The sequence below is a fragment of the Cuculus canorus genome, chromosome 17 (assembly GCF_017976375.1).
Source record: "Cuculus canorus isolate bCucCan1 chromosome 17, bCucCan1.pri, whole genome shotgun sequence".
NCBI lineage: Eukaryota > Metazoa > Chordata > Aves > Cuculiformes > Cuculidae > Cuculus > Cuculus canorus.
Genome location: NC_071417.1, coordinates 6,309,376 through 6,328,786, shown reverse-complemented (window position 1 = coordinate 6,328,786; position 19,411 = coordinate 6,309,376). Strand labels below are relative to the sequence as shown.

The window sequence follows — 19,411 nt, the reverse complement described above, 5'->3', positions numbered from 1 at the left end:
TTTTTTTTTTTTTAATGATTTCCTTTTCTCCTGAAGTGGCAGCCAGTCTGGTAACACCACACGACAGCCATCTCATAAATTGGGCTCCTATCATTCTCTGATATCCTTCCAGGCAAGGATGTCTTGGGTTCCTCGAATGGAATTCTGACTTACTAGTAAATAATAGTCTGTCTTGATTAACTTCCAGTATAATCCCTTCTCCCCTACAAGTAACAAAGTAGTTTAATTACTAATTAATTGGATTACTTAGCACTTGGAATGACTGCATGAAAGTAGACACGGGTATAAAACAGGAACATCATTCTTACTTTAGACTTATTGGTCTGTGTTCTGCATATTCCACTAGGGCAGAATCAAAGGAAAGGACAGCACAGTCCTGCAAAGAGAAAGGAAGGCAGAATAGACTCCCAAAGCCTGAACTTGTAATATCAACACCATTTTTTACCTTTGTTTTCATTTAATGAATTATATCCATTATTAAGTGTACATGATGAAAAATACAGTAATTTTCTGGGATAAAGCCAATGTAATGTGGCTTCAAGGAGTGTACAGAGAAGGAAAAAAAATTAAATATATCTATGCTAGTAGATATATGCTAGTAGAGAGAGCCTTCATACTTCCCTGAATAGGGTGGTAAAATTGCCATTGGCAGAAGAAACACAGAGAAATGGCTCTTTTAATAATTCTTTACCATTTTACTGTTCTTCCTGCTGAGACTGCTAAATCCTTTATCGGCCTGAATGACATTAACATCGCCCCCTCTTTGAAATGTGAGAGCTATTATAATAATGTTCACCCTTATTTCTCTGGTTGGGGAAAAGCAAGCTATGCAAATATCAAAACTGATTATTATTTGTACTTTGGGAGCTTAGTCCCAAATGGCACACAGGAGTGTGGAAAATCTGAGATAATTGTCATTTATATGTTATTTTCTCAGGGTTGAATTTCAGCTATTTGTGCAAACCCCATGTATCTCAGTGGGAAAGGACTCACTTGAATACGTGGCTTTAACGTTCCAAAAATATACCCTTAAAGTTTTAGTTCAGTAGTCTTTGTTGTAAATATGTAATTGTAACTGGAAATGTGATTTTACAGAGGAGGAAGCTTTTTTAGTCGTTGGTGCCTCTGTCTGTGCTTTCAGTGGTACAGGCAGCAGCAGAACCTCAACCTGCCAAGAAGGGGACAAGGCAGGAACTTCCCAAGTTTCTCCTCAGCACTGTTTGCAGGATTCTGTTTTGTTCAGAAGAACAAACCTCTTACCCTCAAACAACAGCTCTGGGAGTCCCAGCTGAACTGAGGCTAAGGTTCAACAGCCGCTGGGAACCAGCCTGGATGCAGAGCTAGCAGGCACAGAGTGACAATGCCATGGGGCACCTTGGGTTTACATTGTAGGCTGCCTCTCTACATTCCTCTCCCTCAATGGGGGGTCAGGACTGTCGTTCTTCCTAGCCCCAGCCATCCATCCGTTCCCCCTGCCACTTACTCCCTGTTTCTCCCCTCAGAGGGAGGAACCCGGAGGGCAGGAGCAGCTCTGGAGCGTAGTTAGGGAAAGCGGTTCCCACTAGGTGGTAGTGCAGGGAATGTTGTCACATGAACTGCTCAGAGGTGGTTTTTTTTTGCCTTTCTGTTAATTTCTGTGCTGTTTTTGTTTCTCCCAAAACTGATCAGGGTTGACAACTCTGCCTATCATGTCCTTTCCTGAAAGGTGAAGTGTCTTACATGAAGCCACTCTGGTTCTCTTTCTACCTCCATCATAGAGAATCAAGATGTCATTAGGTAAATGTCATCTTAATAACATTTCAGCAATTTCTAGGTGAGGACTCTTTGCAGCCAATACTTTTATCTGATTTTTCTCTGCCACGCTTGCCTCTGAGAGCTGCCCTTCCAAACATAATAAGAAAAAAATGAAACCACCTTATTTTTGTTTGCTGCCAGTTTTGAAATACCTTGACAGGTTTAAGTAATGCATCAGTCTACATCAAACGTTCCAGGCAGAACGGGTATTTGGAAGGACTTTGTAATGTCAGAGGAAACTGTCACTGAAATTCAGAGTAAAGCTCTCTCGTAGGTCCAGAGAAAGACTGTACAAAAGATACAGGGAGAAAAATTATCTGGGGAAAGCAAGCAGTGCTCCAATTTGCAGTGAGAGCAGACGCTGGCTCTGTGAGGAGGAATACATTTCTCCTGTGAATTCATCCCACTGCTATCCTGTAATGAGAAAGCAAGCTTGTGAAATCATTTAGTAGTCTAGTCACAGAGTCTGAGATGCTGTGAAAAATTATACTTTAATTGCTCATCAACTATAAATCATTTGTGCCAAATTAATGTGCTGGAAATTTTGCAAGACTGAGAAACTGGAAGCTATTTCAATAAGGACACAAAGGAGGGATATTGTTTCATAGATACCAATATCAGTTTTACAGCCTATTCTCAGTGAAAAAAAAAAAATAAAGTAAGAAAGGCTCTTTAGTACCAAGACGAGGCTGAGGCAGAGATCTCTCTTTTCCAGTGTTGATTCAAAAGAATGGAGAGGTTCTTTTTTCCTTTTGCATTTACTCTGTCATAATTAGTGGAAAGGATAGCATAACCAGGCACCCCAGAGACACCGGGGTTGCACCACAGCAGAGTGAGGATTCCCAATTATTTGTCGGTTTTCCAATTGTTAGTGTAGATTTTTCTGCTGTGCTGAGGGATAATAAACACAGGGACTTTCTCTTCTTGTGCAAGTCCTACCCAGAGCCTAAGCATTTTTTAACAGCGGATGTGTGTCTGTGGGAACACCAGAATTTCCACCAAAACCAATTGACTGGGCTATGTATCCTACAGCTCAAGCTTATGAGCATGACTTGCTCCTCTTGCCTTGCATCTTTCCCCGAGGTGGGCACAAGTATGGCGTATGGGGTGCAAGTTGGAGGGCAAAGAGGTCAAATAGGGGAGAGAATTTTTCAAGGCAGCCCAGCCTAAGCTGTTTAAGAGGAAATGTTAGCACTACTCACTGTTTCATCCTTTCAGCACACCGAGCTGTGACTGACCCCAGCAGGGATCCCAGTAAGCTAGTCAGTCACAGCACTTGGAGTATTTCCACCTCATAGTTGATAAATCCGATTCTCAAGAAGATTTTAGTAAGTGGGTAGAGCACTGATTACTTCTGGAGCTCTAAGGTCATTCCTGTCCACACTGTTAAAGGGCTGTGAAAGGCACAGAGGATTTGGATGCCGAGGTGAGAGAAACACCCACAGTGCTTGGTTTCAACGCATAAAGGTACAGGCAGGCATGGGAGACCCCTTCAAAGCCCTGCACCTTATTTTTGCAAGCACTGTCTAACTGAAGCACCAGAATCCCCGTCACCGAGACAAGTCAGTCTGTACTGCATACATAGCATCTTCCTTCCACAGTGCCCCCAAAACCTCAACTGGCAGAACATGCTACAGTTCCTCTATTGACGAGACCGAGCAGGCAGAGATGTCTGAGCAGTCTTGGGTGACTCCCCACAACTGGCAGCAGAACAGAGAAGAAATGAGCCGTTCTCTACTTTAAGCCTGCCTGACAACTGTGCACCAGCCTCAGGTTTTTTTTTCCTTTTTACGAGAATAAATGAGATGGATAAAATGGAAGTCATATATTCAGTCCACAAATAGAAATAAGCTCGAGTGGGGTGCAAAGGCTGTTCTGGAGGCACCCGGTGTCTCTGGATACAAGGAGCACGTCCCAACGCCCCCGCAATTTTTCAAAGATTTTAGCACACTTGTATTAGGGCACAGAATGCCTCAGTTTTTTTTTTTTTTTAAAGAAATACTCATTTTTACCCGCCTCAGGCTCTGTTGTTGTCTGTATTTAAGGCAGTTACACCACCTCAGCCGTGAGCGAGCCCGTCCCGTCCCGTCCGACTCGTTCCCAGCATCCTGGATGTCGTTTTCTTCCCTTAACACAACATTGCAAGCGTCTCCCCGCCTCCTTGCTCTGTTTTCGAAGAGGAGAGGTTCACGGGTGCCGCCATCTCCAGACCCCCCCCTAGCGCAGCCCGAGCCGGGCGAGGCAGCCGCGCCCCAGCTTCCCCAGAGCCGCGGCGGGGCCAGCAGCGCTCCCCCCGGCTCCCTCCTTCCTCCGGACGCCGCGAACGCGCCCGCCGCGCGCTTCAGCTCGAGTTCCCGGCCGGGCCCGACAACCGGCGCCGTCCTGCACCTGCGGCACGTGAGCGTGTTGTGGACACGTGACCCAGCGCGCCGCCGGCCCCGCCCCCGCCGTGCGCGCGCGCGCGGGGACGCGGCGCGGCCTGGCCTGGGCGCCCGGTGCCGCCGCCTCCGCCCCGCCCCACGCCGCCGCTGCCGCCGCCGCCGCCCCGCCGGCCATGAGGCCCCGCCGGCGCCCCAGCGCGGCCTCGCCTTGCGGCTGCTGAGCCCCCGCCCTCCCCGCCGCCATCGCCCTCCCCGCCCGCGCCGGGATCTCCCCTCGCCGCCCGCCCCTCCTCGCAGCCGCCGCCATGTTGGGCCGGGAGCCGCAGCGGGGCCGCCGCTGAGCCCAGGGCCGCCAGCCGGGGGAGGAGGCGGAGGAGGAGCCCGGGCCCGGCCGCCCGCAGCCATGGCGGAGCAGACCTACTCGTGGTGAGCGGGACGGCCCGGGCGGGGTGTTCGTGAGTCTGTCCGTGCGTGCAGGGGCGGCCCCGGCCGGTGGAGGGGGGGGGGGCGTACGGCTGTGTCCGCGTGTCTCTGTCCGGCCCTGGCGGGGGAGCCGCCTCGAGGCGAGCTGCGGGCCGGGCTCGAGCGGCGCTGCGGCACCGGTGGGGTTGCCGGCGCCCCCGAGCCGCGCAGGAGGGCGGCCGCCATCGGGGCCGCGGGGAGCCGAGCCCGGAGGAGGCGGCTGCGGTGAGAGCGAGTGTGCGAGAGTGTGAGCACGAGTGTGAGTGTGCGAGAGTGCGAGGGAGTGTGCGCGAGAGTGAGTGCACAAGACTGTGCGAGAGGGAGTGTGCGGGAGAGTTGTGCGAGTGTGCAAGAGTGAGTGTGCGAGTGTGTGTACGTGCGTTCATGCATGCGTGTTTGTGTGTGCGAGTGTGTGTGTCTGTGTGTGTGTGCGCTCACCTGGACAATGGACTCCTTCCGTGTACAGGAAATAGAAGGAGGAGGAAGAGAGCAGTTCCTGTGGGAAGAGGTGAAGTGTAGCAAATGGAAGTAAAGAGCATGTTTGTCTGCACTGTCTCAGGCTGAGCTGGCCCTGCATCAAAGAGATGGGGTTTGGTTTCTTCGTGTAACTCTCTTGTTTTTATATATTGTCACAGATCGCAACCAGAATATCTCAAATGATTTACGTGTGCCTCAGCTCTGCTGGCCGCTGCAGCAGTTTTTGCTCTGATGCTTGTACTGCGTTTTAAATCCATCCTAGCGATATTATCCAGAGCCACTTGTTAGGGTTTTTTGTAAAAAGTTATGTTATCCTTCATGAAAAAGTAGTTAAATCTCAGCTGTTCACCTTGGTGTGTGCTGAACGTGGAGGAGGGATATTCCTATTCTGAATGGTTAGGGAAACCTATTCCCCTTAGTTTTTGAAAAACTTGAAAAGCAGTGAGGGTTTCTGTTGTGCCTCATGTGGAGACTTTGGCAGGTCCTTCACCCACCCTCTGTCGAGAACCAGTTGCTGGTGGTTTGCTGTTTAGATATTCTTGTTTTGTTTCCCAAGCTCAGCTCTGCTGTGCTTCAAAACACCAGAGGCAATTTCTTTGACTGAAAGGGTTAATGATGTATTGTTACAGGGAGTGAGTGCTGGTTCAGACTCAGGCAGGTACAGAGTTAGGTGTGTCTCGGAGCTGTTGTCTCAGTGTGTTTTAGTGGCAGAATGAAATTATAAATTCTTAAACTACTCTGGGATATGTCAGCTTTCTTTTAAAAAACTAAATGAAACTAGATATCAATTATACATTATTTTAGTCTTTATCTCCCTTGGTTTTTGAATGAGTGTCTTTGCCATGGCAGTAACCTAGAGGGAAGGTGTGTGACGGAGGCTGGGAGGTGGGTTGGCTGGTCTTTAGGTTGTGGATTTTAGGGGAGTGAAGTTGGGATTTACGTTGTTCTTCACTCCTTGCTCGGTGGATCACAAGAACGGTGTTTTGCTCTTATGGCATTGAGGCTGTAACAGAAGGAGAGTGTGAGGCGTATGTCTCAAAACCACCTAATTTTGTGTCTCTATTCAGTCATTTTTCCTCATGTTTCTGAGATTGGGAACTATGGGAAGAGCAAAAACCCCACTTCAGACTGAGGAGCCCTGTTCCCGTAACTTGTGCACTCTTCTCTGTGAATGCGTGTTTAATTGCTTAAACTTCTAGCAACAATCTTGCAGTTGTTTATTTTTAATTATGGTAATGCAGCTCTGTAAAATTGGCTGTTGCTTTAGTGCTTTTAGGAAAAACGTTGTCAGCTGAGGAAGCCAGTGCTGCTACAGAAGAATTGTTCAGCGTTGCACCCACTGGCCAGTGCTGCTGCACGGTGTGAAGGGTGGCAGATCCCTACTGGCCCTCTGCTGGACCCACTCCTTGTTCTGGGTTGCAGAGATGGCTTTCTCAGAATGAGTGCTTTCCATGTTTCTTGGAGTGGTGTCTCGCTGTGGCGCAGATGCTTTGTTTGACCTCTGAAAATACATAATTTGACATTAAGGAAAATCCATTGATGATTCTGTCTTTGTGGAGATGTGAACTGTCCCTGGCCCTAGTAGTGCCTCCGTTTTGTCCCAGAGTGTAAGGCTTGATTGTGCCTCTTCGTGTGCCTGACTCTCAACGTGCATGACAAAATCACTGCAGCTTCATAAGAGGTGATAAAAGTTTATTTTGGGTTTTGTTTTTTTTTTTTTAATTGTCTCAGATGTATTAGAAATACTTTGTGAAAAAGGTACTCATGAGCTGTGGTTACTGGGCATGAGCATTGTGAAACACACAAAACAGGTTTTTTTTCAGTGGCTAACATCTCTGTTAGTGGTGTTATTTTGAAGAGATGAGGAGTCATTTTGCTATGCTTATTGTTTTGGAAATGTAAGTCTGAAATTAAAGTGGATTTATATTTTTCTTTTAATCACCACATTAAATTCCTTTCCTCTATTAAGTTATTAGAGGAGGCAGACTTTTTCCCCCACCCCTTTCATATACGTAACTTGTCTTTTGTCAGTATTCTTGTGATTCATTTCTTGCAACAACCTCTTCTGCTTTTTTTTCCTTCAGTAATGCTCACACCTATAACTAGCTCTCCTTTTATTTAGCTCTTTAATGTCTTAAATAGTCTTGCTGACCTACTGTTTCAGACCTGTGTGTTATCCCTGAGAAGAGTATCTTCTGAGAGTTTTGCTGGTGAAACTGTATGCTGTCATCTCATCCTCCAGGAAATGATTTTAATACGAAGTGTGGGACAAGCCTAGATGGCAATGCTCTTTCAAAGGATACGCACTTTTTTTTAAAAAAGAGGGGTGTTTGAGTAAAATGTTAGTCAGTAGTGAGCAGAGCAACTTTGTCAAGTGCCTGCAGGAGCAGGAGGCAGTGATGGAGTTGCATATTGTGCTGCTGTTACTCGAATCTGCAAGCCACAGAGGAACATGACTGCTGCATCACAAGGTTGCTCACGATTTTCTAGATTAAATTTAGAGCTGAAATTCGTTTCCTGTGAGTGGAATGGACTGGGAGATGAAAGGAGTTGGTGGAATACCCACTCTCCCTTTGCTTCGTGTCTGCGCTGGGGACTGGGTAGTGAAAAAGTTCCTGCTACAACAGCAGAGGGAATAAGTATTGGAAGAGGTGTTTGCCCATCATTGATATATATGTGTGTGTGCTTTAGTAAAGGCTAAGGATTTTCTCTTCGGGCACCAAGCTGTTGGAAGCATTACAGTGGATGAATAGGGAAGGAGAAGGACCTAGATCATGACTTCGCGAAATACTTGATCTTTCCTTAATTACTAGCACCTCATGGTGAGATTTTTGCACTGGATCCCATTTAGAAGGCACAGCAGCCTGCATATGTTATTTATATTCAGTCAGTAGGTGTTCAGTGTTTTTCAAGGCCTGATGCAACACCCCCTCCCTTTTCACCGTTGCCCAGTCTGGCAATAGAGATTGCTTTGTACTTTTTTATTCCCCTTTGAATGCACAAAATATTTTCACAGCTTCCTTCGTATGTGAAGAGAGGAGGGGATTTCTACACCAAACCCAAATGTATTTCTAATGTTTCCTTTCCCAGAGCATTGTATAAGAGCAATGTGGATTGCCATGGCTGCGGGTCCTGTCAGGGTGGTGATTAGGGGAGGGGCTGGGAGGGTGACCTAAGAATGAAAAGATGAAGCTGCTGTATTGAGTCACTAATCTTAAAAAAAAAAAACAAAAAAAAAAACCCAACCCTGAACTCCCTCTTAAATGTTCTAGTCAGTGGAACGATTCTTGTATTAGCCATCAAGTGTTTGATGAGTGAAATATATGTTTAGAAACTTCTCTGCATAACGTGAAGGGTGTGGAAATTAAGTCTAATGGTGTGTCAGAGTAATCAATAAAGCTGCTGAGTTCTGGAGTCAGTGTAAATGTTCGATGCCGTCTTTGCTTCTGGGTGAATTCAAATTGGTTGGTGTTAAAGTCTTTCTAGATTCAGGGGTCTGAGAATTTCATTGCATTCAAGCATCGAAGATGGTACTGCCACATATTAAATGCAGTCTCTTCAGAAGGCTGGGACAGGCCTTGTATGGCTTGGCTGGCTGGAGTAAATGTGTATGTGGGAGGCAGGGAGTAAGAGGAGCTGCAGCTCGTTGACAGCTTGTCAAGCACTAGTAAAATGTTTTGCATCCTAGGTTTTAACTTCCTCTGCTCAGTTTAGATTGAGACCTTAACTGACTAATTAAGGCGTTACAACAGAAAGCAAATAATTCGCTAGAATTTTCAAAGTATTGCACTTTTTAGGTGACAGATTGCAAAGCTTACAGATGAAATTCTGTTGTGTGTGTTGTCTAAAATCTTCCATGAAAACTTGACATACAAACATGGAGTTTGGTCTTTAATCTTGTGTTTTTCGGGACCTGAGATTACTGACAATATTCCATTTTAATGATTGTTAGAAGCCTCCTGAGGACAAAGATGTCGTTATGTGAATGTGCATGAGTATCTGGTGTCAGAAGAGTGACTTAAACCTCAGTAAATGTGAGAATATCAGGTTTATAGTTAACATGTTTGTCTTTTAGGACTGGTCTCCCTTCACTTGTTTGTTACCCTCCCTCTAGCTTATACTGTCCTGGACTGTGTGTCATGCAGGCTGGAACTCTGTCTACAGCATCAGACTGAAAGACAAATAAGGCAAAGAGCTGGGGATTAGTGAAGTTTACAATTACTTGAGTGTAAGTATACATAATAATGGCTTTGATTAGCAAAGGGGAGAAACCTTTCCTGCTTCAGTGCAGAGGCTGTGTTTACTCATCTATTAATAATCCTTTAAGAAAAATTTACAAGTGAAGAACACAAATCAATGTTTTCTTCCTGCTGGGTCGGTTCTGCCTTTAGCTTTTTCAGGATATTGTGGCAGCGGAAGTCAATGGCTCCTCGCTCACTACCCAGTGATGGGAGAGCTCCTACAGGATACAGGAGATCTGTTCCTTCCCTGTGTTTCTGAACTTGCATGTCTTGCTTTCCCAGGGAGTGCGCTCATTGCCAAACTGTGTGTTATTCACTTGTGGAGCTTGTGTGTCCAATTCAACCTGTGTCGCCTCATCTGGGATACAGTAAATGTTTGCTGTGCTGGGGAGCAGCTGTGCCTTTCTGTTTTAACGACTAACACACTGATTTGGGCCTGACTCGGACTGGGTTTCTGCTCCGTGCCTTGGTAGAAACGTTGTTTGGAAGAGCACGGGGTCTGCAGTCTGTAAAGTGGTTCAGTTTGCTTTTCTGGAATAGGGAGTTTGAATTCCCACAAACAGAAGATAATCCGGGTATGATTTTCTGTGCTGTAGGTGAGCAAGCTGCTAGGTGTGTGGATCTACCATTGTCACTACCTTTACCTGTGGTTTGTGTCATGTTTGATCCGCCTGAGAGCATCTCTTTCTTCTATGGAAGGTAAAGTAATTGCCTTCCATAGAAGGCAAAAGATGGAGTGGCTTTTTTCAGGATGTCAGAACAGAGGTTCTTTTAAAATCATCACAGCTGGTGTCCTGTAGTAGAGGAAAACACACTAAGAAAATTACTCTCTGTTGCACAGTCTTGTGCTTAAGATGCTTCCCTTATTACTGAAGTTGCTCATGTAGGAGTTGGAGAAATATAATATTATCTTATGGTTTATATATGGCAGCATTTTCCCTAACCATTTAATCTGAAAGGAAAATGATGATGATTGACTTTAATTTCTTTTTTTGCCCCCCTCTTCCTTCTGAGGACAGTATTTTCTCCTGTGTCCGTCAGGTTCAGATAGTCTTCCTTTAGTCCCCATAGCTGGTTCATAGGCTCTTGACCCGAGAAAGTATTCCCATGCAGAACGGTAGGTAGCTGAAGACTGAAACGATTCTTTTCCATTCTTGCACCTTAGCCATATTTTTGCAGGTGTCTCCATGGCAGAGGTAGCGTGGGGGAGGTGGAAGGATGCCCAGGAGGTTTGATCAAGTTTACAGAGATTAGTAGAAATGTTAAGAATCGAGTGTTCCACTGAATTATAGAAGTTTGTGAACTCTTTGCTTGCACCATTTTCTTGCACCAGCAGTACCGCAAACAGCCCCTTTGTGCTAGCATGGCAAAAGCACCGTGCGGATGGGTTCATGGCACAGCCTGGTGGTACAAAAACCGAGTGATCTCAGTGTGTAAATTTGGCATGACTGTCTTCAACGGTAGTGATGCGTAGAGAGTTTTTCAGAGGGTGTCTCCACACAGATTAAGGAATTAGCAAGTGTATATCCTCAGGATTTATGTTAAATAAAAAAACAGTAGTGACTTGGGTTAGTAAGTTCAGCTTACTCCCCTTGTTATAGCATAGCTTGGACAGGAACTAGCATTATAGAATGTTTGAGCTCTTGGGGTGAGCAGAGGTGAATGCAGCAGCAGAGTTAAAGCTCTCTCTGCTGCTGGTTAATTCTGGTGTCTGTGACACTTAGCAATCTGCCATCCCTTCTACTGCTGATAGCTAGCTTCAATGTAGACCTTGATTTAAATCTATTTAGGTAGAAATTTAACAATTAATTCTGAATAATCGTTGTAATCAGGATCAACCAGCTCTTGGTACAGATACGTTGGATGTATGAGACCAAAGCTCAATGGTATGTTGTTGTACAAAGGACTGTTTTTACTGGTATAAATTTACCGCTGTCAAGGCTACAGTTGTTATTTATCTTGCCATCATCTGTTGCAAATCCATTTGGCAAGATAAAATAGGTGTAGCGTGATTTTGACCTATTTAATCAATGGGAAGTCCATTTTCCAGGTGACTGTTAGCTAAAGGTGAGGTGGTGAAATAGCAAGAGGCAAACAGAGCACATGGAACTGGATCGTATGGGTTTCTGTAGCCTGTCCTGCAGACCAGTGAGGTGAGACATGCCTATGTCTCACTTCCTAGGTTTGATGTCACAAGGTCCTTCTTAGAAGTTCAGATTGGTGAGTTCGCTGGAGGAAAGATTATCTGCTCTGTGAATGCTTTTCTTGACGTGGCTGATCCTGTACTTTCACTTGAATAGCTGCTCTGGGACATTATCACAAAGGCCTAAAGCTCTCATGGGGAATGTCATGATCTCTGCAGGGTTTTGAAGATGAAGAGTAGAATCTAATTAAGCTTTATGTTGAAAATAGTTTAAAGAGATTTTTTTTTCCTCTCAAAAAGGAAACTTTAAAGCTAGATAGTGAAGAGCTTTCTGCTAACTTGACAGCTTCGAAAGCAGATGCAGCTGTAAGCAGTTACAGATGGTACAGAACAGAAAGAACTTCTTTATCGTACTTAAGTGCCTTACAAGAACCCCAATGTTAGTTTTCCAGCAAGTTATTTTTCTCCTTATTATTTTTTTGTGAATGATATATAAAAAAGAACTACGTTAAAGCTAAATCAAAAGATGAAGAAAGTCTGCCATAAGCCAGAATTTCTTCTCTGCAGGGTACTTTACTGGGGGGAGTTTCATAAGATTCTCAAAGCACCCTCTCTAAAGAATGTTCCTACTTTTTGTTGTTGTCATCACAAACAAAGGTGTTTTGATGTTTGAGATAGAATTTGTTGAAAACAGCCTCTTCCTGTTCTTCTGCTGCCTGCTTTTTGCACCTGGAACCAAAAGTCATACCTTAAGCCTGACACTCAATTTTATTAGCGTAGTGCGCTTCTCTTGCCAAAGGCTGTAAGGCAGAGATCAGACCCTCTCTAGTCTATTGCAGGAGAACATCTGGCAGATATGCAGTCTGTTTATCTGTACAGTGACCACGTTTGTTACTGTCAAGACATTTTTTTGAGTTAGCCTCTCTTAATTGGAGGTATTGGAGGTATCAAAAAGAGGGTACCTGTTTTGATGGGCTGTAGCAAGTACTTTCATGCTGGCTGAATCCCCTCTGTCCATTTTGTGCAGTTGTGAATAGTCACGTTCACTTCAGAATCTCACCAGGCATCGTCTGATAATGTTGCTTTGTCTTGATGCAGACCCAGCACAATGAAAGCCCCTTGGCTTTGGCCAGACCAAATTGATGCTCTGTAGCTTTGACTTGTACAGGAATGTATTTTCAACATTGTTAAGATTCGTGGTTTGGTGCTGATGGCGTTAACCTTTCTGGTATGGAATTTTTACAAAAGTAGTGTTTAATCCTATCCAGGCATGACATGGTAAGGTGTAAATCATAATTCTGTACTGTGCAGTTAAGCCAACGCGTCAGTAGGGCTCGGAGCTGCGCTGTCTGTCTGACAAGGTCATATTGATCAATTTAAGTTCATTTTTGCCTTGCTGATCGTAGGGCCTGATTCTTAAATGCTTTTCTTACACTATTAATCGTTTTATTTTTTTATCTGACCTCAGGATACACTGCTAAAAAGAGTTTGGATTTCCAAGAACATAATCAATAAAATACTTGCCTAAGTGTTGGAGGTGTGGTTTTATTTTAATTGAAGTCAACAGTAGAGTCCGCGCATATATATATATATATATATAAAAGATAACATCCACTTTTCTGACTTTAGTGAGAAAAACAAACTTTTTTTTTGATTACGGAGCCTACTACATTTTGATATCTTTAAAAAAAATTAGAATCAAGATATTCTGCTTATTTGTAACTTAAGTACTCAGTCTCTGAACCACTGTGAAGCTGTGATTATTGCATTTCCTTTATGAGGAGGCAGTGATCTACCAATGAGGTAGGATTCACAGTGTGTGCTGCTGTCAAGAGTTCTCTGCTGACTCAGCTCTGTCACTTAAAGAAAGAAACCTTATGAGTGTGAATAAGCATCTATTTTATTAGACTTCGGCTGCTGTATTACAGTCCAGGTATTAGAACAAGCTTAACAGCAGAATGTCTGTTCTTCTGGATCTCTGTGTGTTGGTGGTTACAGAGCCCAGAACTGGGCACAATGACATGAGGCAGCTTGCTCTCCTGGAGTGAAGCTTTAATTACATCCTCGGGATGCCCATGCAGGACAAGGAGCAGGGCTAGAGTGAGTGCCTGGTGATAAAAGATGGAGCAGGTCACGAGAAAAGGTAAATGGGGGTATGCACAGCGTCTTTAAATGAGTTAGGCCACTCTGAACGGGCTCTCCAGTCTAATGTCTGTGTCTTGGGTGAAGCCGAGCACATAGAGGACCAGCTTCATCTTCTTGTTTTGGCTCCTGAATGAGATCAGACATATCACTGAGTAGTTGTATTCCTTTGTATGCTTGTTAGGAAACCTGCAGTACTACTGTGTTCTCTCTGTTGCTTCAGATGGAGACACTTCTCTCCCTCTGCTCTGAACTTTTTTGTTTTAGTTTGTTACCTGATTCTGTGTCCCATAAGAAGTCAGATTTTTTTGAGATTTATTGTCTTAGATATTTACATATTCTTTTTGCCTACTATGTTGTTTCCTAAGCAAAGCTGCCAGAATGATTCCATGTTTGTCTTGCAGTGCTTTACAATAAGATTTACGAGGTGAAGTTTGTTATTAGGTCCTCAGGGGCAAGAGGCATCTTGTCCTGTCTCTAACGATGGGTTATCTGTGCATTTCAGCGGAGGGCTGCCTGGTTCACTCCTGGTGCAGCTAACTGAGCAGGCGCTTCAGCTCACACAATTAAGATGCCTTGGCAGGCATCTGACTGCTATAGCCATGCCAAATCTACTTGCCGGAATGGGCGGAAGGGCAGTCTCAGCACAGCAGTGCTGGTGTGGGGCTCAGCCCTTTGTGCTGGGCTTTCTTTAATAGAATATTGCAGGATAACAGATATACAGGAGTTTCCCTGTGCATCCTGGGAGTCCTCTCTTTCTGAAACACAATTAATCTGCTTTCTTTTCCATGGCCCTTTAACTGTTTGCTGGCACCATGACAACCATAATATTCTGTAAATTATTAAATATTGATAAATATGGCCAGGATGATGCACATTGGCTCAGTCATGCATCAGATCAGATCAGCCCTGGATCATCAGCAGATGTTGTATGCGCAGGTGCTGCCACTGTAAGGGGGAAGGTGAAGCTGAGCTGTCAGTCTTGGAACAACCTTATTTGGAAGAACACCGTTTCTGAGCTTGGATGACTGTCTAAGATGAAGCTGAGCTGCATTGCTAGAATACACACTGTGTTTTCTTATGTTAAAGACTCAATTGTCCCAACCCTTGTTCAAGTAACTTATTTCTTCAGTCCTGGAAAACACTGATACAGTTTCTTTCCATTTATGGTAAAGTGTGAAAATCAGTTATCCTTTGTTACTAATGATAGCCTTGAAATTGCTTTTTAATTGTGGGGAGTTTTTTGTAATGATATTTTCTGTGCTATTAGGAAACTTGCTCTTGTATATCCTGTACCTTGTTGCTGTACAGGAAATGGATAGCTTTGGATGAACAGGATTCCAGAACTCTGGCAATTTATTAATAGGCTAATCTGGGAAGGTTGCGGTGTCATAGTCTTTCAAAATTTAGATCTGTTTGTTGAAGTGAGATAACAGAATCTCCTGACTCCCGTGGACCCTGAAAAACGCCCCCAGCCATCTGTGGAGGTCTGACTTACTCTTCACTTCTCTGGCATATTAATTTTGCTGGCAATTTGCGCGAGAGAGAGGAACAAAGGAAATAATAAAAAAATAGCTGTATGAATTATGTGAATTCATGATTCTTGGAAAGTACAGTGCCTTATCAGGGGAGTGGTGTCCCATATTTTTTCCATGCAAGGTGTTCAACACTGTAAAAATCAATCTAGTATTTAGATTTTCTTAAGGTTGTGAACTCCTGAGGACAGTGACTCTGCAAAATGCTCAACAAATAGAAATTCATAGTGCTCTTGTTTTGGAAACAAAGTTTGCTTTGAGTGGTAGATGTTTTGTAACCAAGTGTGTCTTGGTATGTAATATGTTGGGGTATTTTTTGGAAATCAATGCTAAGTGGGTGCTTCCTTGATGATGGAGGGGCTTCTCAGTTAAATTTTTAGCGTGTTTGTAACTAAGGTGGTTTTTCTTCATTTTTTTTATGTCTTGTGTTACTCAACTTTAAGATGACCCCCTGTTTCTGATAGAGGGCAAGAACATGAGACCAGATGGTAATAAATGTTACTATACTAAGTTTCTAAAAAGTATATTTGTGGTGAGAGGCAGTATTTTAAAACTAACTGATGGGTAGATGGTTCATGTATCCCTTGGGGATTTTGCAGCCTCTTGTGCTTATGTATTGAAAAGCTTGTAGTCATAATGTGATACTGGCCAGATACAAATGTCACTCGGTCCTGTACCTGAGCCTCACCTTTGGTTTGCCTAGAAGGTTTCTGTGGTGCCATATGGAAGACAAGGCAGCAGCTGTGAGTTTGCTGATAATAAGCCTGGCAAGCTTCAGAGGCTTAGCATGTAAGACGCCTCTAATAATCTGTTTGAACTTTATTGTCACATTAAACTTCTACTGTTTAGAATGAGCAAGAACAAAAGGGCAGTAGAAGATGCTTTCCTCCTTTTTAGTGTATCTCAGGACTGAAAAGAACACACTGGGTAATGTGCTTGGCCACGGGTCTGTTTGGTTTTACCGTGTTTGGGTTTTGTTTTTTCCTTCCCCGAAAGCACAGTGCATGAAAGTGGAAGGACTGCCACCTCCTGTGTTGTCACTGTTAGTCTGAAAATGAAGTTGGGTTTGAGGATGAAAACATTGTTCCACTGGATCAGTTTACTGTTCGGTGTTGGGAAAGAATGTGAATTCCTTTATTGCTACTAACACAATTTTAGGTCATTCTAACCTCATAGTTCCCCCATCTGGTGTTTCCTTTTGCCTATGTGCCTGCTTCTCCCCTTACTGTGTAATTTTGTAGGTTAAATAAACTTGGTTCTTATCTCTTGTAGTCATCTTAGAGACTCTTTTTTGCAGTTGTTCCATTGGCAGGCTGATAATTCTGCTCAGACTAAGGCTAAATTCACACTTAACTACCAATGCCTGCTTTCTCCAATAAGGCTCCTTCTTCTTGTGCTATATTTATTGTTTGCAATAAATATAGGAAATAGGGTTAAAAAGAAGAGAAACAAAAAGGAGAGAACCTCTGAGGAAAAAAGTGACTACAGAAGTGTCTATCCAAAATGCTGGTATTGGTAGGCTCAGCAGTATGGGGAAATGCTCGTAATGTAAAACCTTAAGTAGTTTCTCTACTAAATCGTGTGCAGTTTAAACAAGTTAATTGCATTAGAGTCTGTTTACATGCATTTAGTAAAACTGAAAGTCTGACTGGCACAGTTTTAGAGTACTCAAAAGTAAGGCTAGTCCAGTATGACAAGTTATGCGAGTTTATTTTGGTGCTCTGAGAATATGTGGGAGAGAAGTTTGGGTTTGGGGGTTTGCTGATTTTTTTTTTGTTTTTTTTCAATGAAAACTTGTGGGGGGGGATGTTATTGTCAGAGGCTGTGCATCGATTGTTTGGTAATATAAATCTCATAAATATGAGACAGATATTAGATATTTGCTCACCACGGTCTTCCTGGTACAGGTGGAGCAGCAGTGAAGATTGAAACAAATACTTAATTCCAAATAATGAAAATGCCTATGTGTTATCAGCTCGTATGACTTTTAGTTATGGCTTAGGGTCATCTGAAGTGCTGTTGGCTGAAGGTAGTAACGTGTGCTGTAGTAGTTGTGTTACTAATGTTGAGTCATGATATAAATTACTTGTCAGCATTTTCACTGTGGTGGCTTCTACCCCTGCTGGGAACAGGTGTTCCTCCTGTGGTGAGAGCAAAATACCCACGTTAAGCCCACACCGAATCCGTTCTGACTGTGCCGTGGCTGGCAGTAGTAGTAGCTGTTGGGTTGGAGACATCTTGCTGTGTAGCTTGGACAGGGCTTTGTTACGAACATAGGGTTATTGTGCAGAGGTGACTTATACTCATTCTTCAAGCAGTAAATGCATTTTATTGTAAACTGGAAGTAGGGAGCATCCTCATGGTGATTGTAGTAATTGTTAATGAACTTTTCTGTTAAGGCAAAAAAGGCTTACAGAGATCAAAACATAGATGGGAGCCCAAGGTGAAGACTTTGGGGAGGTTTTTATCTTCTTCTTGTAACTAGAACAAGTGCTGTAAAATGAAACCTGGCGCTAAACAGTCTTCTGTCTAATGCAGAACTGTCCTGCCAAGTGATTGAAAGCCCTGGGTTGCTTATGCGACTGGGATATAAATTGATACCTTTATAATCCAAAAAGGTTTTAGCTGTCAAAATTGCAGAAAACCTTCCTGTGCCTGGGATAACTACTGACATTTCCAAATGGTATTTCCTGAAACCACAATGTTGCTGGCATAATGATGATCGTAGAATCATAGAATCACCAGGTTGGAAAGGACCCACGGGATCATCGAGTCCAACCATTCCTAACACTCCCTAAACCATGTCCCTCAGCACTTCATCCACCAGTTCCTTAAACACCTCCAGGGAAGGTGACTTGACCACCTCCCTGGGCAGCTGTTCCAGTGCCCAATGACTCTTTCCGTGAAGATTTTTTTTCTGATATCCAGCGTGAACCTTCCCTGGTGGAGCTTGAGGCCATTCCCCCATGTCCTGTCCTCTGTCACTTGGAGAAGAGGCCAGGTCCCTCCTCTCCACAACCTCCTTCCAGGTAGTTGTAGAGAGTAATAGCCTCCTCTTCTCCAGGCTAAACAACCCCAGCTGTCTCAGCCGCTCCTCGTAAGACTTGTTCTCCAGCCCCCTCACCAGCTTCACTGCTTGTGGTGAAAGGCCCAGAACTGAACACGGTATTCAAGGTGTGGTCTCACCAGTGCTGAGTACAGAGGGAGAATAACCTCTCTGGACCTGCTGGTCACACCGTTTCTGATACATGATGATGAGGCTGTCTGGCATAAAAGTGTAGATGGCTTGCACGGTGGTACTCTGTAGACCTAAATTACAGTAACCACACCCTTGATTTGCTTTTTTCTGATGTAGAAAGGGCTATTTTCTGAAAATTCATACAGTTGAAAGTGGCAATTTAAATAGAAGAGCTGTTTAGATAGCAAAGCTTTGGGGTAAGCCAAATATTGGGCTGACCTTTGCAGAGTTCACTGGTCTGCTGGAATCTGAGAATTTTCATAAAGAAATATGTTTGTGGTTCTGGCAAGAAAGGATTGTGCGTAAAAGATCTTGATTTTACCTCCTCTCTTCTCTTCTATTTACATCTTGTTCTGATATTTACTGGTCTTAATTCTTCCACAAAAGCATTATGTTTGTATTTTTGTTTGGCAATTTATATGTTTCTACAGCAAAACCTGAATTTGCCCTCTGTGGTACATTGAAGTCTTAAATAAATCGATAAACTATAAAGGCTATTACAGGCAGGGAAAGTGTTTTTTCTCTTTGTCATTCTCCTGAAACATGTTTTTTTTAACACACTAATAAGTTAGGCCCTTGCAAATACTGTACAGCTCCTTCTTGTACCTCACCAGATACCCTTAGACGTTAACGATGCTGGGGTTTGTTGGCAGTCCCGTTAATGGATGTCCTGCACCTCAGTGTTCTGCTGTGGAAGGACTGTGCAGCTGGGGCAAAGATGCCTGCAGGGCTTGGGGCTACAAAAGTGTATGAATCTCAGAAGGGCTTGTAGACACAGAGAGCTTTATCGGAGTTTTCAGGAAATGCTGCTGCTGCATACTGCCACCATGGACTTGCTAAAAACAGACCCAGAAGGACTGAGAAGAGCACAAAATGTGATAAAGCCTTGTTGTAAGTTGTAGTAGAAACTACTGCATGTGTGGGCTGTTTCGAAAACTTACTGAAACCAGCGCGCACTTTTGTGTAGAAGGTTAGTTAGAAGGAAATAGGTTAGTTTT

The 19,411-nt window shown here is 43.8% G+C and overlaps 1 protein-coding gene across 2 annotated transcripts in view; it reads left to right on the top strand.

Moving 5' to 3' along the window:
* The first annotated feature begins 4,268 nt into the window (after positions 1–4,268).
* Positions 4,269–19,411, top strand: part of SPPL3 (signal peptide peptidase like 3) — a 45,417-nt gene continuing 30,274 nt past the window's right edge. For both annotated transcript variants that reach the window (XM_054082096.1, XM_054082098.1), the window contains exon 1: positions 4,269–4,601. In XM_054082096.1, coding sequence (XP_053938071.1) covers positions 4,579–4,601 — 23 coding nt within the window. In that variant the 5' untranslated portion in view covers positions 4,269–4,578. The remainder of the gene's footprint in view (positions 4,602–19,411) is intronic.